At 36.8% G+C, this 22580-nt stretch overlaps 1 protein-coding gene across 1 annotated transcript in view; it reads left to right on the top strand.

Moving 5' to 3' along the window:
- The window catches only part of MYOM2 (myomesin 2), a 76931-nt gene that overhangs the window by 39701 nt on the left and 14650 nt on the right, over positions 1 to 22580 (top strand). The window contains exons 18-28 of the mRNA XM_055714941.1: positions 2054 to 2180; positions 6485 to 6663; positions 6830 to 6944; positions 7469 to 7625; positions 7727 to 7833; positions 9858 to 9902; positions 10373 to 10509; positions 15456 to 15600; positions 15714 to 15773; positions 16787 to 16854; positions 20560 to 20673. Coding sequence (XP_055570916.1) covers positions 2054 to 2180; positions 6485 to 6663; positions 6830 to 6944; positions 7469 to 7625; positions 7727 to 7833; positions 9858 to 9902; positions 10373 to 10509; positions 15456 to 15600; positions 15714 to 15773; positions 16787 to 16854; positions 20560 to 20673 — 1254 coding nt within the window. The remainder of the gene's footprint in view (positions 1 to 2053; positions 2181 to 6484; positions 6664 to 6829; positions 6945 to 7468; positions 7626 to 7726; positions 7834 to 9857; positions 9903 to 10372; positions 10510 to 15455; positions 15601 to 15713; positions 15774 to 16786; positions 16855 to 20559; positions 20674 to 22580) is intronic.

The following is a 22580-nucleotide window of genomic DNA, read 5'->3' as shown; positions in this document are numbered from 1 at the left end:
ATAAACCTAGCATTATGCCTCATTGCCTCCTTTCCAGAGTACCAGAGCCATGATTTTAATTTTGAAATAATTTTTTTCTGGTTGCACTTACAATGAATTCAGTTTCTTAAAACAGGAAAATTTTGATGTGAACTTCCATGAGGAAAGGTTAGGAAGATAGGATGTAGGAATTAATTATCAATCTGATGCTTGATAATTTAAGTTGAACAACGAGATTTTATTCCCAAATATTTCTTAAAATTATTTCTGAAAGTCAGAAAGTTTCCTATAAACCTCACAGCAGAAATAAGTCTTTAGCAGCTATTTGACAATAAAGTAGAAAATAATGCTGCAGATGAGCTCAGGAAGATTATTTCATACAGAGAAGGCAGCCAGCAACACTCAGGGGTATGTATGCTTGTGAGTGAGTTTATACCTGACATCTCTGACATAGCAGATGGAGCATGGTTGGTGAGAAATAAAAAAGGGCAGGTAGGATAGGCATGGAAGGGCAATACTAAACAATGCTTTTAAGATATTTTTATTTTTAATGCATTTGTAAACAAATGAGTCATTTAAATCAAGGGAAACCATTCATAGTTTAAGTAATTGGATATTTAAGTCTCAGCCCTGCCAGTAACTCTCTTTGTGCCTGAAGATGCATCTTCATACATTAGTTTGAATGACTGAAATCTGAAATAATGATGGGAAATAAAAGCAAGAAGTTTTTAGTAGCACAGAAAATTTTATGGCATATTGCAAGGTGAGAAGGCCTTAAGATATACAGTACAGAAATGAGAAATCACTAAAGGTTTAAACCCCACTGAATAAATAATTCTATGGGAACCCCTAGATAGTCTTTCCCTTAATAACCTGGGATTTCAAAACCATTTTTACAGGCGGAGCTGTTATTCTATCTTGTGAATCACACTACATGGCTCTCTATCTTCAGGAAATTCTGTTTGAATTGTATCAGTGCATGACTTTTCCTAGCTTATGTTGTTTGCTTTGGTCTTGTATTTGATGCTATCTCATGACGTGTTTGTTACCATACCATCATATGTTTATTACCATTAAAAAAAGCACACCAAAATCCTTTTTTATTTCACATTTTCCCAAAGGATATCATTATTATTTATTTATTCATGAAAATCTAAAACTGTTTAGTATGTCCACTAGAAGTACTACCCTCACCTGTGCCTTTCTTTTGAGACATATGACTAAATATAACTTCGGGAAAATTATGCAGAGGTTGGAAGTGTAGAAGACTTTATTATATTTAGGTGATCTGGAAGAGGAAGGGTGAAAGAGTGCTGCTCCCATGAGGTGCTCAGGGTGTCAAGAAGCATATGCATTATAGCTTGTCTATCTTGACCTCAAAATGAGATGGTGATGTGGTGATGAACTCATTAGAAAAGTTAGGATTCATTTACCAGGGATGTTTGCGGAGGTATAGCATGGATTCAGGTCATCCCATTTCCAGTGCTTACTTCCTCACTTAGTAATGGTAGGTAATATTAAGAGAAAGATGCATACAAGCCAGAAAAAAATTACTAAGACAGTCTTTCCCAGAGTTATATCAGCACACTGTGGAACTAATTGGATTGGCTTTTCCTTTAGTTTCCTGGTTTCCTTTCTTCCCTGATCAGTTCACTATGACCTCTTTAGACCAAAACACCATTTGAACTCTTGCTTAAGTGAATGACTTACGAATAGCCATTCATAAGCAATGCAAGAAGGTTATTTCATGTTAAAACACTCACCCATAAGGATCTGCTAGTGGTCATTCATTGAATGGGCTCCTTGGACCTTTATTCTAAGCTTTTACAGCCTCTCATGCCAATATATTGAGTGCTGTTATTCGTAGGATGATTTGGCTGAAACATGGAAGCACAATGTAGATCTCTGCAGTGATTGGTTTCAGAGTAAAATCTTCTAATTAGATCCTTCCATACTCCAGCAGAACAGTAAGAGTAAGGCCTGATAATTAACCAATGCTTATTTTAAAATGTTTAATTTATTAAAATAATATAAATCGTGGCTTTTGATATATTGAATTGTTTTCTCAAAAAAGGTAGAGGATTTGACAGAAGATGCCTTCTATGAATTCAAAGTTGCTGCTGCAAATCTGGTTGGAATAGGTCAACCTTCAGATCCCAGTGAGCATTTTAAGTGTAAAGCCTGGACTATGCCAGAACCTGGTAAGTCTATTAGTTCCTCATGAATTTTAATTCAGTATAAACTCCTTAAAACACCGTCAGTGTAATGTTTCAGCCAAATTCTACCGGAAGTCTTTTGGTTAATTTCTGCTGTATTACCTATTGAGTTTGCCATTGCTTCTGAGATCTCCTGTTAAAAGCTACCGCCACATTCCCATTGGATGTCCTGGGAAGTGGGTGACCTTTACTTAGCTTGCTGAGTGTCTCCTTTCACTGCCTGCATCAGCTTGGAGAAGAAAGTCTTCAGCCTTTAGTCTATGTTTTTATCTCTATCAGCTGTTCACCCCCAGCCTTCCAAGCTCTGCTTCACACTCGCCACCTGTACAGTATATAGCCATTTCTGCACCATAATTGCAGTCTATTAAGAATACTCCTGGAGTTTCAGATTCCAAAACTATAGTTTTTGGTCATAAGTAAGACACAACAGGGGCCTGTTTCTTGACATAGAGGCAAGTAGCACTGTGTAGCTCATGCTTAACATCTGAAGGCTTCCAGTCTCAACTAGCGTGCCCTTATTCATGTATTTCCCCTAGATTGTACCTAGGTGTTACCTAAGAATTATTAGCCAGGTGTTAGAACAAATGTTCTAACAAACACACAGCAGAAGTGACTGCTAATACTCAAATCTGTGCTTAGGTTGTCTGCAGTTTTGCAATGTAGGTGTATCTGAAGACTGTCAACTGCAATGCTAACTCTGTAGAAAATGTTAAATAAGTATTTTGAATTCAGGACCACCAGTAAAAGAAAGTTAAACTTTAGTCTACCTCATGAGCACAAAACCCTAAGCGTTAGACATCTAGGGAATTTGTTCCCCTCAGTAATGCTCGAGTTCTGTAAATAAACTATGAAAGGGTTTTTGAAGGCCCATTCTGCTTATTTTATAACATGATAACACCCTTGCTCATACCAGGCAAGACTTTTGCTGAAGCTATTTCTGATGTCTGCTACCATTTGCCTAAACAAAGCATGTCACAGTACAGCCCATAATGAAAACACAGGCACCTACCACTTTAATATATTTCTACCTTTTCCCCAAAATGCTGTAAAATACTGCTGTATTGTTAAATCAAATTCTGTTTATGACACTGAGCTTTGGCATGCATTTAAGGATCTATTCTAATACTTATTTATGTCATCAGGAGCTGTCTGACACCTACACACATCTGTTTCATGCCTAAATGTTCATGCAAATATTATGTCCGTAAAGAAAAAAAATCCAACCTCTAAATCTGGTTTTGTAAACCTACTAGAAATTTTAGTGATTTCAAAAGGACATAATTAGCATAAAGCGACAGGAAAATGTCAGTTTCCTTTTCTATGCTATATGTAAAAAGTAATTCTGGCCTGGAACAAGAAACAATTCAGTAAGATTGCGGGATCATTTACTAAGAAAGACTCTCAAATGTCACCTAACTCAACTGCTTGCCCACATGTACTATCAGCTATACCTATCTCCTTGACAGAGGCTTGTCTAATCCATCGTTAAAGGCTTCTACCCATGAAGAAGTCTAGTCTCTTTCGACAGGATCTGTTCCTAATCTTACTATGCTTACAGTTTAAAAGCTTTTTCTGATGTTCCTGAATCTTTCTTCCTGCAATTTAAACCTGTTTGCTTTTTGTCCTGTCCACCAAAAACTTGAAGAAGAGATTATTCCTTTCCTCTCACATCCTAGATTTCCCCTTCAACTGACAAAATCCAGTTCATGCAATCTTCCCCATAGATCAAGTATTCTTTATCTCTACATAAACAATTTTTTTGCTATTCTTTGAACTTTTTCCACTTGATTCATGTCTTTCTTGATTAGCAGCACACAAACTGGAGACATTGTTTCAAATAAAGATTTTTCAGTGCTGAGCAGAGAAATGGTAACTCCACACCTACAATTATTTGCCTGCTTAGAAATCCCTTTCTATTTGTCTTTTTAAAGAAACATTATACTGTTATGCTAAGTTCCAAGTTTACTTCTTTTCAATGTCCAGATTCCTTTTTGCAAAACCGCTTGTCAGAGAGTTGTTCTCCATGTTTTCTAGCTAAATTCTTCTGAGTTTATAAATCTTCCTTTCTGGATTTAATGACATGACAAAGCTGTCAATAAAATATTTAATATGACCTTAACTACCTTTCCGTTAATTACATTTTCTTATGATCTAGTAATATTTAATATAAATGCATTATCAGTGGAATAATTATTTTCCTTAAAGAAAGGATCTGTGATTTATTCTCTCTACAGTGTTTCTAAAACGTCAGTGAAATTGCCTAGTGTGTAAACAAGTGAAGATTATCCTTCATTTTAAATTATATATAAAGAAATAAAATAAAAGGCACTTTCAGGAAATGAAGAGAGTGAAATTTCCATTTTCATAATGAACAATCTGACCTTTCTACTCCTTGGCCGATTACATTGTTCTCATTATGAAACCAATTGAACGAAGAGCATTGCATTCGTTGTGTTTAAAAAACAAAACCACAAACAACACCCTCATACCCACCCCCACTCCCACAAATTGCCAAACCTGTTGAAATATTTCACAAGTCTTTTGTAGAATAAGTTTTTAAACTATGGTTTAGCAATAATGAAAAGAAATAATTGAGATTTAACTCTGGGAGAAAGAGGCTGACCCTCTTCCTTGACTTACTAAAGATACTGAAGACTAATGTAATGTGACTGCAATATACTCCCAATGTCAATGAAATATTCTTCCACCTTTTGATATGGAAGGGAGGTTTTGTTAGAAAGGCCAAAACCCCTTGCAGGATTTCCAGCATGAGTGATGGATTCCTTGCCCAGAGCCCATAATTATTTCATCCTTCTGCAGAACTCTAGTCTTAGGTATCTCTGAGCCTCTGTGAGTTAACAATGATAGCTAATGAATTATTTTACATGACTTTAAAAAAAAAAGTGAAACATCTGTGGTCTCAGAATCCTCAGAATAGAACATATTTCATTACACATTTTCTTCTACTGTCTAGATTTCTAGCAGCTGCATCTGCCAGTAGAATTTTAATTAACTGTGGATATATAGACATTTAGATTGGGATTTTTAAAGAGCCCTCAGAGAAAGCTTTAGGCTCCTTGAAAATGGCAGTCTTCCCATAAGAAAATCTAGTGTTTATCCTCATAAGGTCTGCAACCGGTACATACAGGTTTCTTTTCTGAAATGTGCTTATCCACTGTGGGGAAACACTTTTCTACTGTTTTTTGTTGTGTGTTTGCTGAATGGCATACATTAAAAATTTCATGTTAATTCATCACTGGTTAAGATCATGTAGGCTGGAATGACAATCAGGTTTGTAAGGTTTTGCTACTCTTCTTTTTTTTAAATGAGGAGATGTGTTGCAGGGAAAAGTAATATCTTGAATTAGACCAAACTGACAACACTGAGAGAATCCCTAAGTCTCACGTACATTCAAGTTTCCTTACTCTAAATTTAAAACACAGGTAAGCTTCCAGTTACATAATCTGTCTGAATATCAGTATTCTGTCACGGGTGTTTTCACCATGGTAGGAAACAGATATGATTATGCCTTTATAGTCTACTGGTATAAATAAATATCAGAAGTATAGCAAAAAACAAATGCTACAAGTTAAACTGAATAGCACTAGAACAGTTAAGTGAAGGAGAGAAGGAAAGTATAGTCAGGACAACATAATCTGATAGCTCCAAAGGTATGTACTCTCACTTATTCATAGAATATCAGGATGTTTTTGGTGTAAATAGTCCTCCTAACACACATCATTATAAGAAGTTCTTCTTGGTTATCATCATCCACCTCACAATGAAAAATTCTTCTGTCAGGGAATGAGAAGCCCTATCCAAAGTCCACTGGTACCAGTGGGTTTTGGATTAGTCTGAAGGATCAGGGTTGATGTATACCAACAAAAAATAAAAATCCTGATCCTAAATTATAAACCTGAGTCAGGCTCAGCAAATCAACTTTGATGTGGGGCTGGCGAATTAAGTAATAATAACCTCTGTTACTTGTTGGAAAATTTTAAACTGCATGGATTTTGCACATGAATAGCTTTCCCTTAAAATGGAGTTACTAAGATCTAGCTAAGAATGTGTGCTTCAGAATACTAATGTCACTCACTGCGTAAAGCAGGCATTGCTGTATAGAGCCATGAAGGAAAAACAACCTAAACACCACATATACCAGGTTTTTTGAAAATTACAAGACTTTTGAAAGCAAACACAGGCAAATCAAAATTATTTTGGCCTCTAAAGGGCCAGTTTGCAAAATTTTATTATATTGAAATGAACTTACAATATTTGAAATATTTTAGGTCCTGCCTATGGTCTCACAATTTGTGAAGTTAGAAACTCATCACTGGTTCTTCTGTGGAAAGCTCCTGTGTATGAAGGCAAAAGCCCTATTACTGGGTATTTAGTGGACTATAAGGAAGTAGATACAGAAGACTGGATCACTGCAAATGAGAAACCTACTTCCACGCGTTATTATAAGGTAACATTTTCATTAGTAAGTGTTAATTCAAAACTGAGTTCTAGAAACAGCTGGTTGAGTATAACAAAGATGTGTATTTGAACATGGGCTTATGCTAACATCTTCATGGTAAACAAAAGAGTTTAGATTGTTGTTTAAATTGGCTTTGGTCTTTATCTTTTTCAAGGTCACTGATTTACATGAGGGTCATACCTATGTTTTCAAAGTTCGTGCAGTGAATGATGCTGGGGTAGGCAAGTCATCTGAGATATCTGAACCAGTGCTTGTTGAGGCACGGCCAGGTAATGAACTGTTTTGTCTCCTCTGCTTGTAAAATACTGGAATACTTAGAAGGGAATTTAATCAATCTGATTTGATATTGCAGTGCAGTTAAGTGTGCTTTCAAGAGTTAAGAAGCTCTCAGCCTTAAAACTTAAAGAAAAAAATCTTGTTTTTAAATTTTTATTCTCATGAACAAAGGTGTTACTTGCTGTAAGTGAGAAGCATGACAACACATATGTTAAAAGTTCAAGAGTGATAAAAATTAATTTCCTTAAATTTCACATTTTCTCATATTCAGTTTAATTTTATGGATGTGTTTCTCAATAAGTATTTATCTTTTTCAGTATTCCTTTTTTTTGTGTAGAGTAAGAATCTTGCTAGTATGCAATGCTGAGTCAGCATGTGACATACGCTTCAAGATCTGCAAGTAAAATCGGTATCTGTTAGTGAAGATGGACATAATTTGCATGGGTTTAGTAATCTCTGAATTGCAGCTCAAAAGAAAAATGCAGCCTTGACATTTGAGTTGATTCCTGTTTTGCAGGAACAAAAGAAATCTTTTCGGGTGTAGATGATGAGGGTAATATTTACCTGGCTTTTGAGTGCAAAGAAGCTACAGACGCATCTCATTTTGCATGGGGTAAATCATATGAGGAGATTGATGATTCTGATAAATTTAAGATTGAAACAGAAGGAAATCAGTAAGTCATACCAGTCTATAATATTATTAGAAGTTGTGTTTAAAAATCTCAATAACATGAGAACCCCCTTTAATTATATCCTTCTTTATTGGTGATTTTAGTTCTAAGCTGTACTTCAAAAATCCTGATAAATCCGACTTGGGAACTTACTCTATCTCAGTTAGTGACACAGATGGGGTTTCATCCAGCTTTGTTATGGACGAGGAAGGTAAGGTTCTTAGTGTCTCAAGTCTTTCTTCATTTTATCACCTCAACTGCACTAAAATTGTCCAAGAAATAAAAAAGAACATTTTTTTCCTATGCATTAAGGAAAAATAAAAAAGACCACACAACAGGCTTTGATTGATTATTAGTTTTTCTGATTATCACAATAATGAAAATTGGGATAACTTAAGGCAGTGTTTTATTTTTTTAAAAAAGATAAATAATATGCCCAATTAGAATTGTTTTCTTTATGCTGAGACTATAATGCTGTTTGTAAATATCTGTTACACTTTCAGTTAAACCTCTGAAAATGTTGCTTGTTTCACTGTTTTGTGAAACTCTTTCTCTAGTATGTCACTTTTGCTGTGATTTGACTTTATAGCTTTTCACATCTTAGAATAATTGGTTCTCTATTAACTGCAAAGTTACCATCGGATCTCTGCTTACCAAGGAGCCTAATATAGAGACAGACCTTGAGGTTCTAGATACAGTTTCATATAGCTGAGATACAGAGAATTATTGAGAAGTATGTGAGAAAAAGAATGTTGTTTTAACAATATCTGAATACATTGGCTTAAATTATCCTTTGGTTTAAATTTAGATTAGTTTTGCTTTATTTCATTGTAAGTATTTTGTTTTATTGGAGTTGCAGTTGCAATGAATTTGCTGCAGTCTGACTTCGGTTTACCATCGCGAGGTGGTGAGGTGAAAGGCAAAGTGGGGGGACATTTCTATTTTTCAATAACACAAAAATTATTTTGGTGCTTTCCCAGTCTACAGGCTTTAATTGCTATGTCCAGTTCCTTAAGCATGAGAATCCCTCTAGTTACCTTCTTTCAAAGTGATTTAAGGGGAGAAGGTGAAACTAAGTGTGTGTGATAGTAGGCAGGACTTTTGTCACAGTGTGAACCATGTCAAACCTTTCATTCAAAGTAGGTGTTGAGAAGAAATCCGTGTGCAGTGACAAAAAATATGACATATAACATTTATGTGGACACTTAGCCATTACCAATATCTGCTTCTTCTAGGGAAGCTAAACTTTTAATATTGTAAGTTTTTCAGTGAATACTGTAGGAAAAGACAGATATGCGTTTATCATAACAACTTCTCTTTGACTTAGTTTTGAAGCATCATTCTGAAACCTGTCTGTAAGTCTTGTCACCGTCAGCCCTGCCTTTGAGGTTTCATTTGTAAAAGTGCACTGAAGGTTAAGGTGTGGGTTCCCAGCCCACACTTAGCTCATGTCTTCCCTGGCTATATTATCTGTCACTCGGAGTTATACTTTGTACTGGATCCCTGCACAAGTATCAACTTGTCCATCTTTGCACTGGAAACCATTATTTCACTACCCATTTACTTCCTCAAATGCTATAAATTCTCCTGTAATTTTGCTAAATCCTTGACCATGTCATAAATCCTTGCTAATTTCCTTTGGTCTTTACATTACCTGTAAGTTTGAAATTGGCAGTAATGTTCATCTTACAAATCTTTATTGGTAATGAATATGATAAATAGGGTTAGTATGAAAATCTAAGAAAGTGATTTCTAGACACTCACGCAGCCTTCATGAGGATTTAGTGCATTAAATAAACTTTCTGTACCTTTTCTAAACTAACCTGCACTCAATCTTGTTTCCTGCCACAGTAAACCAAGCTTTTCAGGTACAGTATCAGAAAGGAAGTCAGCAGATAAAGGAACCTCATACACGACTTAGAAGTTATTGTCTCCCACCTTTCATTTAAATCCCATAGAGAATTTCAAATAGGTTTCATCCCTTGTTTAGGTTCTTTTGCACAAGAGAGCGTGCATGAAAATGCGTGAAATAGGAACACTTGTTAAACCCATATATCAGAATTTTAAGTTTCTTAAATCTCATATTTTAGTCATAATTTTCTGAAGAATTGGGTATTTCACATGAAAGACTTAAGGAGATTATCTGTTGATGCTGATATGTACCTTCTTTGATGCTCATTTTCTGACTGTATTTTTCAGAATAAATTAAAACGTGAATATATTTCTTAATTTCAGAGCTTGAACGTTTGATGGCATTAAGCAATGAAATAAAGAATCCAAGTAAGTTAAATATATGAGTCTATTTGACACTTCTAGAAGAAATATAATTGCATACTAATGACTGGAGTTCCAAAAAGGTTCTTCCTCAGGCAACGGGAGCTTCTTTTTTCAAAGAACTTGGTCCTTATATTTCCATTTCCATTACTCTTTCAAAGACCATTAGTTTGCATTGAATGAAATCCTCATTGCCTACAAGTCTTTTGAATTTAACTTTGACAACAGATTATGGGTTGCTACTAGCCAATTCCTTATAAAATATGCAAACTCTAAGCTGTAAATTATTTTCCCCTTTTGAGAAATTAATTTTTACATCAGCCAAAGACTGCATTAGACATCTTTTCCCTGCATAAAATTTATTCTATATCTAGCATCCCGTAAATAATAGGGAGATAGTAATATTTTACTACAATAGTCTTTTTCCTCAGAATGATTCATGCATTATTGGCTTCTGATTGCTTTTCTCTCTGCAGCAATACCTCTGAAATCAGAATTAGCTTACGAGATTCTTGAGAAAGGAGAAGTTCGTTTCTGGATTCAGGCTGAAAGCTTATCACCAAATTCTACCTACAGATTTGTTATTAATGATAAAGAAGTTGAAAACAGTGATGTAAGTACATATTGAGTACTATATATATATATATGGGATTTTACTTAATAAACCTTATGCATTAATAAGTATCCTATTTCTATCATAGAACCATAGAATCTTTTAGGTTGGAGAAGACCTTTAAGATCATCAAGTCTAATTATTAACCTAGCACTGCCTAGTCCACCATTAAACCATGTCCCTAAGCACTACATCTATATGTCTTCTAAATACTTCTAGAGGTAGTGACTCAACTGCTTTCCTAAGCAGCCTGTTCCAATGCTTGACAACCCTTCCAGTGAAGAAATTTTTCCTAAAATCCAGCCTAAATCTCCCCTGACACATGTGGAGCCATTTCCTATTGTCCTATCACTTGTTACTTGGGAGAAGAGACTGACACCTATCTTGCTACAACCTCCTTTCAGTTGTAGAGATAGATAAATTCTCCCCCAGGCCTCCCTTTTCTCCAGGCTGAACAACTACAGTTCACTCCTCTAAGACTTGTTCTCTAAAACCTTCATCAGCGTTGTTGCTCTTCTTTGGACATGCCCCAGCATCTCAATGTCTTTCTTGTAGTGAGAGGCCCAAAACTGAACACAGGATTCAAGTTGCAGCCTCACCAGTGCCTAGTACAGGGGGACAATCACTTCCTTAGTCTTGCTGACCACACTGTTTCTGGTACAAGCCATGATGCTGTTGGCCTTCTTGGCCACCTGGGCACACTGCTGGCCCACATTCAGTCATCTGTCGACCAGCGCCCCCAGGTCCTTTAACACCAGCAGCTTTCCAGCCACTGTTGCCCAAACCAGTAGCGTTGCCTGAGGTTGTTGTGACCCAAGTGCAGGACCTGACACTTCTCCCTTGACCCATCAGTCCAGCCTGTCCAGATCCCTCTGTACAGCCTTCCTACCCTCAAGCAGATCAACGCTCCCACCCAGCTTGGTGTCACCTGCAAACTCAGTGAGGGTGCGCTCGATCCCCTTGTCCAGACCATTGATAAAGATATTAAACAGAACTGGCCCCAATACAGAGTCCAGGGGAACACCAGCTGTGTCCGGCCACCAACTGGATTTAACTCCAGTCAACACCACTCGTAGGCTCAGCCATGCAGCCAGTTTTTTACCCAGTGAACAATACAACTGTCCAGCCATGAGCAGCCAGTTTCTCCAGGAGAATGCTGTGGGAAGTGGTATCAAAGGCTTTACTGAAGCCTGGGTAGGTAACATCCACAGCCTTTCCCTCATCCACTAGGTGAGTCGTCTTGTCGTAGAATGAGATCAGGTTAGTCAAGCAGGACCTGCCTTCATGTACCCATGCTGGCTGGGCATGATCCCCCAGCTGTCCTGCATGTGCCTTACGATGGCACTCAGGATGATCTCCTCCATAACCTCTTCTGACAGTGAGGTCAGGCTGACAGGCCTGTAGTTCCCTGGATCGTATAGCTTCTTAAAACCATGTCATTAAGGTATGATAACACCTGAAAGGAATGCCAATCTCTAATCTTTCTTACAGTATAGATTTTCTGCTGCAGAGTGAGCCTATTCATACCAAAAAAAGAGAGCAAAGTTTAACCCTCAGAAGTCTGTATTAATTTGGGGTAGCTAGATGACCAACAGCCAAAGAGAAGGAGAAGTGAGACACAGATCATTATTAAACACATCTGATTAAAAGTAGTGCACAAATATTTTAAGAAAATAGCTCAAGATAAAAAAGCTGCCTCAAGTACAATTTTGGACTCCAAACCAGCAAGACATGTTGTTCTCGGAGAACCTCTGAGGCTACTGCTACTAATTCTGCATATAATGTGGGAGGCATGTGAGAATGCAACAATGGTCATAGGTATAAACTTTTAGATGGTGTCATTTTCTTTCTTTCTTTTTTTTTTTTTTTTTTTTTAATTTGGCATTGATACTAAATGTGCGTTGAATGGCTACATGGAGATGAAAGGTCAGGACACCAGCTTCCTGCATTTTCATAGCTCTAGGAAGATCTTCTATAGAAAGGGATATAGAGAAGTGGTCAGACTGGGCTAAGAAGAAAGCCAGGTCATGCCCTTGCAGGGCTGGGGTATGGTTCATTTACTGGCCACAAAGCACAGAACTGGAAATACCTTTTCCTGTGAGGAAACCATTTCCAGTGCAGCTGTTTGAAAAGTTCAGTTTATTCCTGAGGATGCAAAGCCTGGTTTGGCCAGAGAAACTTATCAGCATTTTTATACCAGAGAAAAGCAAAGAGCATTTACTTTAATTACATATTGATAGGTGGAAGAAAAAGTGTTTCTGAGTGAAATACTTCTCTGTTTTTCTTACATTAAGAAGTAGTAAGCTATAGCACCTGAATGTTAGTGACTAAGGTCTACTGAAATGACAATATTCTGTCTTGGTAATGTAAGTGTAACAGAACAAGCTATTTTTAGTTCGCATATGTTTGGGAATCATTGACATCAGAGACAGTCTTGAAGTGGAGCTGCATTATTTCACCTCTTTAATTAGTAACCCACAGGTGACATTTACATTTGGAGACTGATGATATTTTTGTGGAAAGTCACATAAAAGCCTAGTATTTATGGTGCCCATAAAATCATTGAACTTCATCTTGCTGCATAATGGCAATAGTTAGAAGCCTAATTACACTCTAAAACCCGCCTGGAGACTAGGCTACAGTCACTGAACATGTTCAATAGACCATTATACTGGTGAATTGTAGTCTGATTCTTGACATTGGCTGAAGTGATAAATCTTTCCTTCTAGGTCCTAACAGGGAACAGTTTTGGTAAGATTTCAAAAAAATCTGAGAATGGAATGAACTGGACCCTATTTAAGCAGCTTTCATTTTAATATTCTGATATTTTTTTCATTTACCCAAAAGCAAGAAATAAAATTCTAGAAGTGTGATAAAGGATCAGATTAAAACATACATCTTGCTCTTCGTTTTCTGCTTCTGGCAAATCTCAATATAACATTCTCCCTGAGAACTCATGAAATGAATGTAAGTGTTGTCCTTGACCTCTGTGGGCAAAAGACTGTAAGCAGCAATTTGAATTTGCACCTTTTGATAGTCTGGTGAGGTTTATAACTTGTCTTTTTAACCTACCTTGCCTATCTCCTCCACCTTTACAGATGAACTCTTACATAAGTAGTTTTTCTACTTAATTTCCTGACTAATTAAATCTTGATCTATTCCTTGACATTCTGTCTTTCTGTGAACCATATATGGGAAAGTGCACATCCAGATTATATGAGCATTTCCCCCTGTTATTTTATATAAATATTATACCTCAGTCTCTTCTAAGTCATTTATTTACTAAATTGTTATCCTAATCTGTTGGCTACTGCTTTGTTAATTATATTGTCTTTTCTCTTTCTTCATCGTTCAGTTACCCCATTAAAATTTGAACTAGCACTGTTTGTACATTTGAAAGTGCCAGTAATGAATGCTAACAATCTTGACTGTGTCTACACTGTTCTTCGGGCTTGCTGTCCATAGAACAGTGAATCTGTTCTTGAGGCTGGCCAGGGGGTGTCCCTCAAAGCTGAAGCAGATATACCTGTGGGGTTAATCCTATTAATTTTGGTTCAGTTCTGAAAGTTCTTCCATGTAAGAAAGTGGTCCCGGAGAATTTAATAAGTAGCATTTTTACTAGCTTTCCCCCCCTCTTCCTTCTTTCTTGTTTTCCTAAATTTTATGTGTGGCTTTAGGTACCTTTTTCTACTTTTGGAGTCCAGTAAAAAGGTTAATCAAAACATTTTGTCTATAAGGCATCATGTCTCCTTTTAACATTAATGGATTCTATAAAAATTTACTGCATAGAACTCCTTCTAGATGGTGACATTTACTTTTCTGTCCCACCATTAACAGAACATTTTACATATAATATCCTTGGCCCCATTGGTTACTTAAAAGTATCGACCAATAACTTCTGTGGATTATTTGTACTTTGCTTTGGGAACGTGTTAGTTGAGATTCAAACAGCATCAATGTTAGTGGGCCACATCAACCTCATGGTTGTTACTCACTGAAAGAAAGAGGATATTACTTAGTAAAAAGTGGTTGTATCTAAAGTAGTACCTGCAAATTCAAAACACATTTTGCAAGTGTTGTCCAATATTTGCTTGCAATTTTCTATTCCCTTGATGATGCCTGACAATAATTTATATTTCAGGAATATTTAATAGAAAGCAAACATAAAAATGACACAAAGTGAAAAACATTTAACTTTGAATTCAAGCCAATATTTGGTATTTTGAGTATTCTGCAAGCACTTTAATAGGTAACCAGATGTTTTGACAGAATTCTAATTCTTTTTTGCTGGATTTGGTTGATCTTTTAGTTCCTAGAATCTCTGTTGGTTTTGCATAAATTACTGTTGTCACAGTCTTCCACGTTAGCGTTCTTTGAAAATAGCTAGCATTAGATAAGCAAATCATTATACCCTTCCTAAATAAATTTTTTTTAGTGAGAAAATAATATCCGGTATTGAGCTACCACATATGTCTCAGAGGTATTTAGTAGTCATGACTTTTTGGATTTGTCTTGATAGGTTTATTTGGAGATCCACGTTTGTGTCTACAAACATAATACCTCCAGCTGTTTCTGGACTCTGCTAGGAGTAGTGCTTCAGCCCAGAAAAACCCCTTGTTGAGCTGGAAGCTGCAATGCAGCTAAAGGCTGGCTCTGTAGGCTTTTCTTCAAACATGCATAGTGCCATAAACTATTATTTTTAAATCCAAACCACCTGTATTATGATGACTTGTGGATTCCAAGTGCAGCTGCACACAGAGGTTTCTGTCACCACTGGGATCTTCTTATACAACAGTAAATACAAGCACAGCCCTTTTCCATAGTTTACAATTTAAAAGACGTGAAAAAGATTGTGTGGAGGCAAGGATATAAAAATTATTAATTTGATAAAGAATCATAAGTAATTTACCCTATACTACAGTAAAGTTATCATTTGTTTATTTCAGAGGCATAAAATGAATTGTGACCGTTCAAATGGCATTATAGAAATGGTGATGGACAGATTTACAATTGACAATGAAGGTACCTATACAGTACAGATTCAAGATGGAAAGGCCAAGAACCAGTCTTCGTTAGTTCTCATTGGAGATGGTAGGTTCACTGAAACATTGAAACTTTGATTTGGATGAAGAAATGAACTCCAATTATTCTTTTGAGTAATTTTCTGACTAACTCATTTTTCATTCACCTCTCCTAAAATTTAGCATTCAAGGCAGTATTGGCTGAGTCTGAGCTCCAGCGAAAGGAATTTCTCAGAAAGCAAGGTAAGACAGAGTTGATTGGTGACTTTAGGCCCGGTTTGCAGCTAATAATGCATCGCTAGTGAATACTAAGTGCTTGTAACTTCCACTGATTTCTTTAGAAGATGAGTATATTGCACAGTGTGAGAATACACTAAACCCTTGGTGGATCTTATTTTCCAGTATTGCCATGTGATACATGCAAGTTGTGACAGAATTTTTGCTAAGTAGAAAAATAAAGTGGGAGTCCTTATGAGTGATTGTCCTTGCTCAATGTTCATGAGAAGTATGCCTGTTGTAGGCTCTGATCCAACAAAACATTTCAGCACAGTAAATTTTAAGCATATAAGTTGTCCCTTGAATGTAATTGACAGAAGAGTAGACAGCATAGTGTCAGACAAGGAAGATTAAAAACCCGATCCTGGGGTTTTTGTCAAGGCAAAATTCCAGGAACTAGATGTATATTTCTTGCATAGTTGCTATACAATTACAGTCTGTGTAACAAGTACACTTGTTATCAATATTGTTTGCAGTTGAAAGTAAGAATTACTAATGGATACCTAATTCAGAATTCTATCACTCTGAAATCCTTCAAAAAATGCATTTGAGGTCTAGTTTGTAATTTTCACTTGGTTAGCACATGGTTTTTAGGTTTATTCTAAATAGCTTAGAACTAAATAACATTCTTTACATAAGCAATGTATTATTTCTATTTGGGAGGGTGGGTTATTTTTTTCCCCCATAGCTTTAGGAAAGAAATTTTATCACTTTGAGCACAAACTTTCCAGATCTTTCAGTTCTCAATATTTTCAGTGAAAGTTTGGGACTTTGCCACCTCCTGGGTCTGGATATTGCAATTATGGGCCCTAATCCTGCAGACACTAAAATATATAAATTTACTGACATGAGTAACCACAGTAACTTGCTATGTATGTCAGAGGATGTTATAATTGTCATCCTTTTTCTTTCTTTCACTGGATCTCTCTGATACTCTTAATTGCTTTAAACATATGCTTCAAGACAACTTTGTTTCTCAGGTCCTCACTTCTCAGAGTTTTTGTATTGGGAAGTTACAGAGGAATGTGAAGTTTTACTTGCTTGTAAGGTGAGGATATATACTTGAAATAATTTGTTAGAATATGTTGATTAAAAATTGACGTAGGAAAACATGAGGAAAGATTTTGATATTTTAAAAATTAAAAGCTTCATATTAAAACTTTTCTTAATATTTAGAAATATTTTAAATTAAAATTTCTGACTTACTACTCCTCCAGCTGTATTCATTAAAACAAGACAAAACAAAAAAAATGCAGCATATTTCTAAATGTGTAGGTGATCTAATTTTTTACAATAATTGCAAGCCATACAAATCGTTTAAACAAAATGGTCCTTCTTCCTTTCTCAAAAAATAGCCACAAAACCAGAGTTCAAACTCTTTCCTCACTGTTTTCTGATTTGGAGGTTCCTCTACCAAATCATCTGCTATTTAATCAGCTGTAACTAAACATGCAACAAAAGCTTCTAGAATTAAAGGTATAAAACATGATTTTTATTATATTTGGGTAATGACTTTTGAATCTTAACTAATGCTAATGTGCCTGGAATTGAGAGTAACTTCTGCTAATAACATCTTTATATGCCATTCTAAACTGATATATTTTCATTTTTATTGCTCTTTTAGAGTGACTAATTAGAGGTCTGAATAACTAAGTCAATTGAATTCAACAAGCATCAAGCTCTTTGTTGCTTTTCCTGTAACATGGACTCTTTTGTATTACATTTCTCCACTTCTTTTGAATAAGTTTTTGGCTTTTAATTAGACTAACTTGAATCATTCATTATGAACAATTTCCACGCACGTCTGTGGGATTTTTTTCCTTCTTTTTTTTCTACTCACTAATTAGAAGACCTTTAACCTCAACTTATTCCCAGCAGAACTGACCTGGGTGGTGAAGCTGCCATTCTGTGTGCCCCCATTTTTGGGCTCAACACGCATTAGCTAACACGGTACCTTTGCTAGTGCTGAGCTGCATAGCTGGAGTACTTTATAATCTCCACATGTATTGGCCTCAGGCATGAACCCTGCTTATCCTTTCATTCACATGGGGAATTAAATGTTGCTGAACCAGTTATACTAGTGTTAATTCTCTACAAATTAATCTGAAATTATCCTTCTTTCCATTGACTGTCAAGCCTGTTTATACCAGTGAAACTATGGAAGGCTGAGTGTCTGATTAGATGCTTTTCACCAGTGTACTTTTTGTTCATAAGGTCAGAACATTTTATGTAAATGAAATCTAGGATGTGGGCTGTTTGCACACTCATCATTTTAACTATGCTATTGACTTTATAATGTTTGTTACTGTTAGTATGTGACTGGCCATTAAGTTCACATGGTACTGTTTATGCCTGTTTAACTGATATTTGTTCATAGGAAGAGCTTGCACCATAAAGCCTGGATTTGTCCTACAAACTTCAGATACCTGACATTCAAGTTAGTAATGTGGCTGCCCTGGGCTATTTCTCTGCTAATAAAAACATCTGAGGAACAATCTCTCCAGGCCATATCACAGCACTTGGCCCAGGTCTCTTCTAGGCTCTGTTTAGTGGTCCTGTGAAAAAAGAATTGTCATGAGTGTTTTTCCCTTTTGAAAGAGCCTGGGATAATGTAAAGGAAGTACCTGTAAGTGAGGGCTTTTTGTCTTGAGTTTCTCAAAGGACATGGCATGAAATAGGGGAGTTAGGAAACCAGGCCAACTCAAAACCTGTGTAAGGCAGATGACTGACTCTATGATCCAGATCCATAACAGTAATAATGAATAAATATGGATAGTGTTATAAAACAGTATATTAAAGTAATACATGTTACCTCATGTACTTATTTCCTATGTGATTGGACCTGACTGACTTGATTGACTCACTATTTACTTCTGAAATACCTGGGACTGATGATCTTGCTCTTGGTACTGTAGACGCTGCCTGCCAGTGGGACGTTTGTCCGTCTGAATGATAAATTGATGGTGTTTGCTTTTTATTGTGTTTTTATTTTTCTTCATATGCCAGCATCTACTATAATTTTTCTTCAAGTACTTCTAAATTTCAGAACATTCAGAAGTTATCTGCTCTTGCATAACTTTGACCCTTATTTGTACCACGTCTGTTAAAAGCAAGTTTTTGGTGTGTGTGGCTAAATAGCAAAAAAGATAACTTTTTACAGTAAATTTCAACATGAAATAACTTCAGCACTGCAAATAGCATGTGTCTGAAACTCAGCCTATTTATTGTCAGATTGAGTGCTAACAGTCCGATGAAAAATTGTGGAAAAGCATTAAAGGCTTGTTCCTTCAGTCTTTGTTCAAATAAAATTGCTACTCATGTCATATGACTACAGGAACAGTCACTTTATAGTTACTGGTAAATGTAAAATGCTGCTCACTTTTGTCAAGCAAGGCATTGCTTTGAGCGAGGTTCTGGTCTTAAATACTCCGTCAGAGATCCATAGCAACCACAATGGTTATTAAGCAGCCATATATGTGATTAATTTGAGCAGGTTTTATAGAGATGTCCAGGAATCAGTATAGGAGGCCCACCTATTTGTCTAGTCACCCCTATAGAGAGCTTTCCTAGAGCTGTTCATTTATGGAATGACTTCTGTAATGTGAAAGGGGCAGAAACTGGTGCATGTTTTCCTCCAAGCAAGTCACTTGAAAACTGCTGCCGATCTGTATTAACTTCTGGGCTGCCCTCTATCCATTTGTTCAGTTCTTTTTTTAAGGAGGCTTTTAAAAGGAACTGCCTGGGGAATGAGAAATGTCTTGCTAGCTCTGTCTTTCTACCAAAGCCATGCTGACCGGGAATTCAGCCTATGCACAGAAATACCATTGCATTTTTGTGATTTTCAGAAAGGTATGGGGATAGTGATGTCAATAAACCATCATGTTTCTGAAAATGAGAAAAATAAAACAGGATTTATAAAAAGAGCTGGGCTTTTAGCTTCTTTGAATTCAGTTTGAGGTCATTCATCCAGCGATATTTTAAGTGTCACCAATACACAATTTATATTTCAAAATTAGAGCACTGCTTATGGCATAGCTGTAGTCTATATACACATTACTTAGATGAGCTGCTGCTACTACAGTCGAATTCTGGCTTTCAAGCAACTTCTCTGCATTTGCATGCTGTTGTTAAGCCCCTTTGTATTGGGAGACACTGCAATTTGTAAGATTCCTCAAGTCTGTATTTCCCATAGGATGCAACCTAGTAGAAAAAAAAGATTTCTAGTGCAGCTTGCAATTTTGAAGTCAGAATAGTAATTTCAGTTGCTCTTTGCAGTTCAGCCCTGAAATACATTGCTTAGGTAGCTGGGATAAATCTGCAAATTGGCTGAAGACTCTAAGATAGGGCCTAAGTTCTGTGTTACAGCTCTCTGGAGTGACATGGCAAGCAAAAAGATAAAGGGGACTTCAGCAGCTCTAATTTCAAAGATACTTCTCACAGATATCTCTAGACAAACTACAACCACATAGCAGGGGTGCAAAACCTTTAGGGGAAGAGATTAACAGGACCACCTTTAAGATTTGCCAAGGCCCTGAAGCTGCTTACTTCTGACCAGTTCTGTGCTGCTAATAAATACTGTAGGACTAAGATTTGCTTAGTAGCACTTGGTTGAAATTGGTTTTTTACTTAGCTTTATTTGACATGTGTTATAAAAAGAATGACTTCTTATGTTGGAAGTACCTGAGTGACTACCTACTGTACTATACCTTTCTTCAGGATGTAACCAGGCTTATGTGCCTTTTCTGTTGCACAGGTTGCGAACACAAAGAAGGAGACTGTTTTCAAGTGGTATAAGGATGGTTCTGGGATTGACGTTGATGAGATGCCTGATCTGCAGAAGGGAGAATGTCACCTCAGTATTCCCAGGGTACGGTATCACTTACTGATAAAAAATGACAGATTCTGCTTGACATGCTAGATTGGCCAGGCCGAGCACTAAACCAGCTATCATGATTTCTGTGAAACATTTTTTAAAAGACCATATTTTCTACCCTTCTATTAGCTGGTGAGTAACTAATGCTAGCAAAAGAGTACCTATTTTTGTTATCAGCTCAGACAGTTTATGCCTAAGTTGCTTCAGCGTCCTTAGGTGAACTCTATCTCGTTCTTTCTTATTGCTCCTTAATTTTTCAATTTGTTCAAGCACCTCGTTTCTGACAGTGTTTCAGTTTTATTGCCTAAAATAAATAGGCTTGAGGTATATGGCTTCCTAAGATTTATATTTATGCAAACAGGATAACCTAACTTGTGTCTGAAGCCTTAGCTTGCATAGCAGCTGCCTTCGTCAAGTGCCAAAACCTCCCTGGATTGAGTTTTTCTGCTTTCAGCATAATGCACATTTCATTTTATTTATTTATTTATTTTATTTATTGGTTTTATATTCTTCTGATGTCTATCTTTCATTTCACTTGCAAGAGCATACTGATTTTCTAGTGGCTTCATTTTTCTTGAGTAGACTTTCATGGAGGGTTGTTTCTGCTTTTCTTGAATTGTTCTTGTTACTTGTCATTCAATTATATGATGCTTCAGCTATGATTTTCTTGCTTCTGGACTTGTATAAGTCTAAGACTCAATTAAATAACCTCCAATCTGTATATAATTATTTATATATTTCCTTCAGGTTTTAAAGTAAATTAAAATAATACCACCCAAACCAAAAACCCCTACTGCCTTTAATGCAGTGTTACTATGTTAGATTTTAGAATGAAAGCTCTCCAAGGGTAATGAATTAACTATTTACTTAGCATAGATATAATTTGATTACAGTTGCTGCTTGAATGAAAGCTACTGAATTGATATTCGGACAGTTAAAGGATACAGATCTGTTGTTATGCTTTACATAGGTTGCTTCAAAAAAGTACTTGTTTTTATTGAAGAAAAATTGCATTTTTAAAGTTTGTGTGGGTTGAAGTTACTGTCTGTTACATCTTACTGTATTACTTCTAATTCCTATTGACCAGGATCAATCCTGTTTGTCTTTTTGGAACAAGAAAAAACCCATGGTTTCTCAAGGCAATTGAACTGAAATCAGAACATGTATTAGGCTTAAGAACTAACCACAGCTCCACAAAAAAGCATGCACAAGCCATTCATAGTTTCCATCTCATCTCTGGTAAAATGAGGTCCTTCCCTGGGTAAGAATCAGGGGGAGGGCCAACGAGGCAGATATCGTGGTGGGGGTCTGTTACTAGACCACCCAACCAAGATGAAGAGGCAGACGAAATATTCTACAAGAAGCTGGGAGAAGTCTCATGATCATTAGACCTTGTTCTCATGGGGGACTTCAACCCACCAGATGTCTGCTGGAAATATAACACAAGAGAGGAAACAATCTAGGAGGTTCCTGCAGTGTGTGGAAGACAGCTTGCTGACACAGCTGGTCAGTGAGCCAGCCAGGGGAGATGCCCCGCTGGACCTGCTGTTTACAAACAGGGAAGGACTGGGGGGCGATGTGGTGGTCAGAGGATGCCTTGGGCATAGCGATCATGAGATGACAGCGTTCAATTCTCGAAGAAGGAAGGAGAGGGGTCAGCAGAACTGCTATCTTGGACTTCCAGAGGGCTGACTTTGGTCTGTTTAAAAGCCTGGTTGGCAGAGTCCTTTGAGGAATAGTTCAGAAGGACCAAGGGGGCCAGGAAGGCTGGGCATTCTTCGGGAAAGTATTAAAAGCACAGAGCAGGCTGTCCCCATGTGCTGAAAGATGAGCCAGTGGGGGGCAAGCAGGCTGGCCTGACCGAACGGAGAGCTTTGGCTGGAACTCAGGGGAAAAAGTAG

The sequence above is a fragment of the Falco cherrug genome, chromosome 6 (genome assembly GCF_023634085.1).
Source record: "Falco cherrug isolate bFalChe1 chromosome 6, bFalChe1.pri, whole genome shotgun sequence".
Classification (NCBI taxonomy): domain Eukaryota; kingdom Metazoa; phylum Chordata; class Aves; order Falconiformes; family Falconidae; genus Falco; species Falco cherrug.
This window is presented reverse-complemented; position numbering and strand designations above follow the sequence as displayed.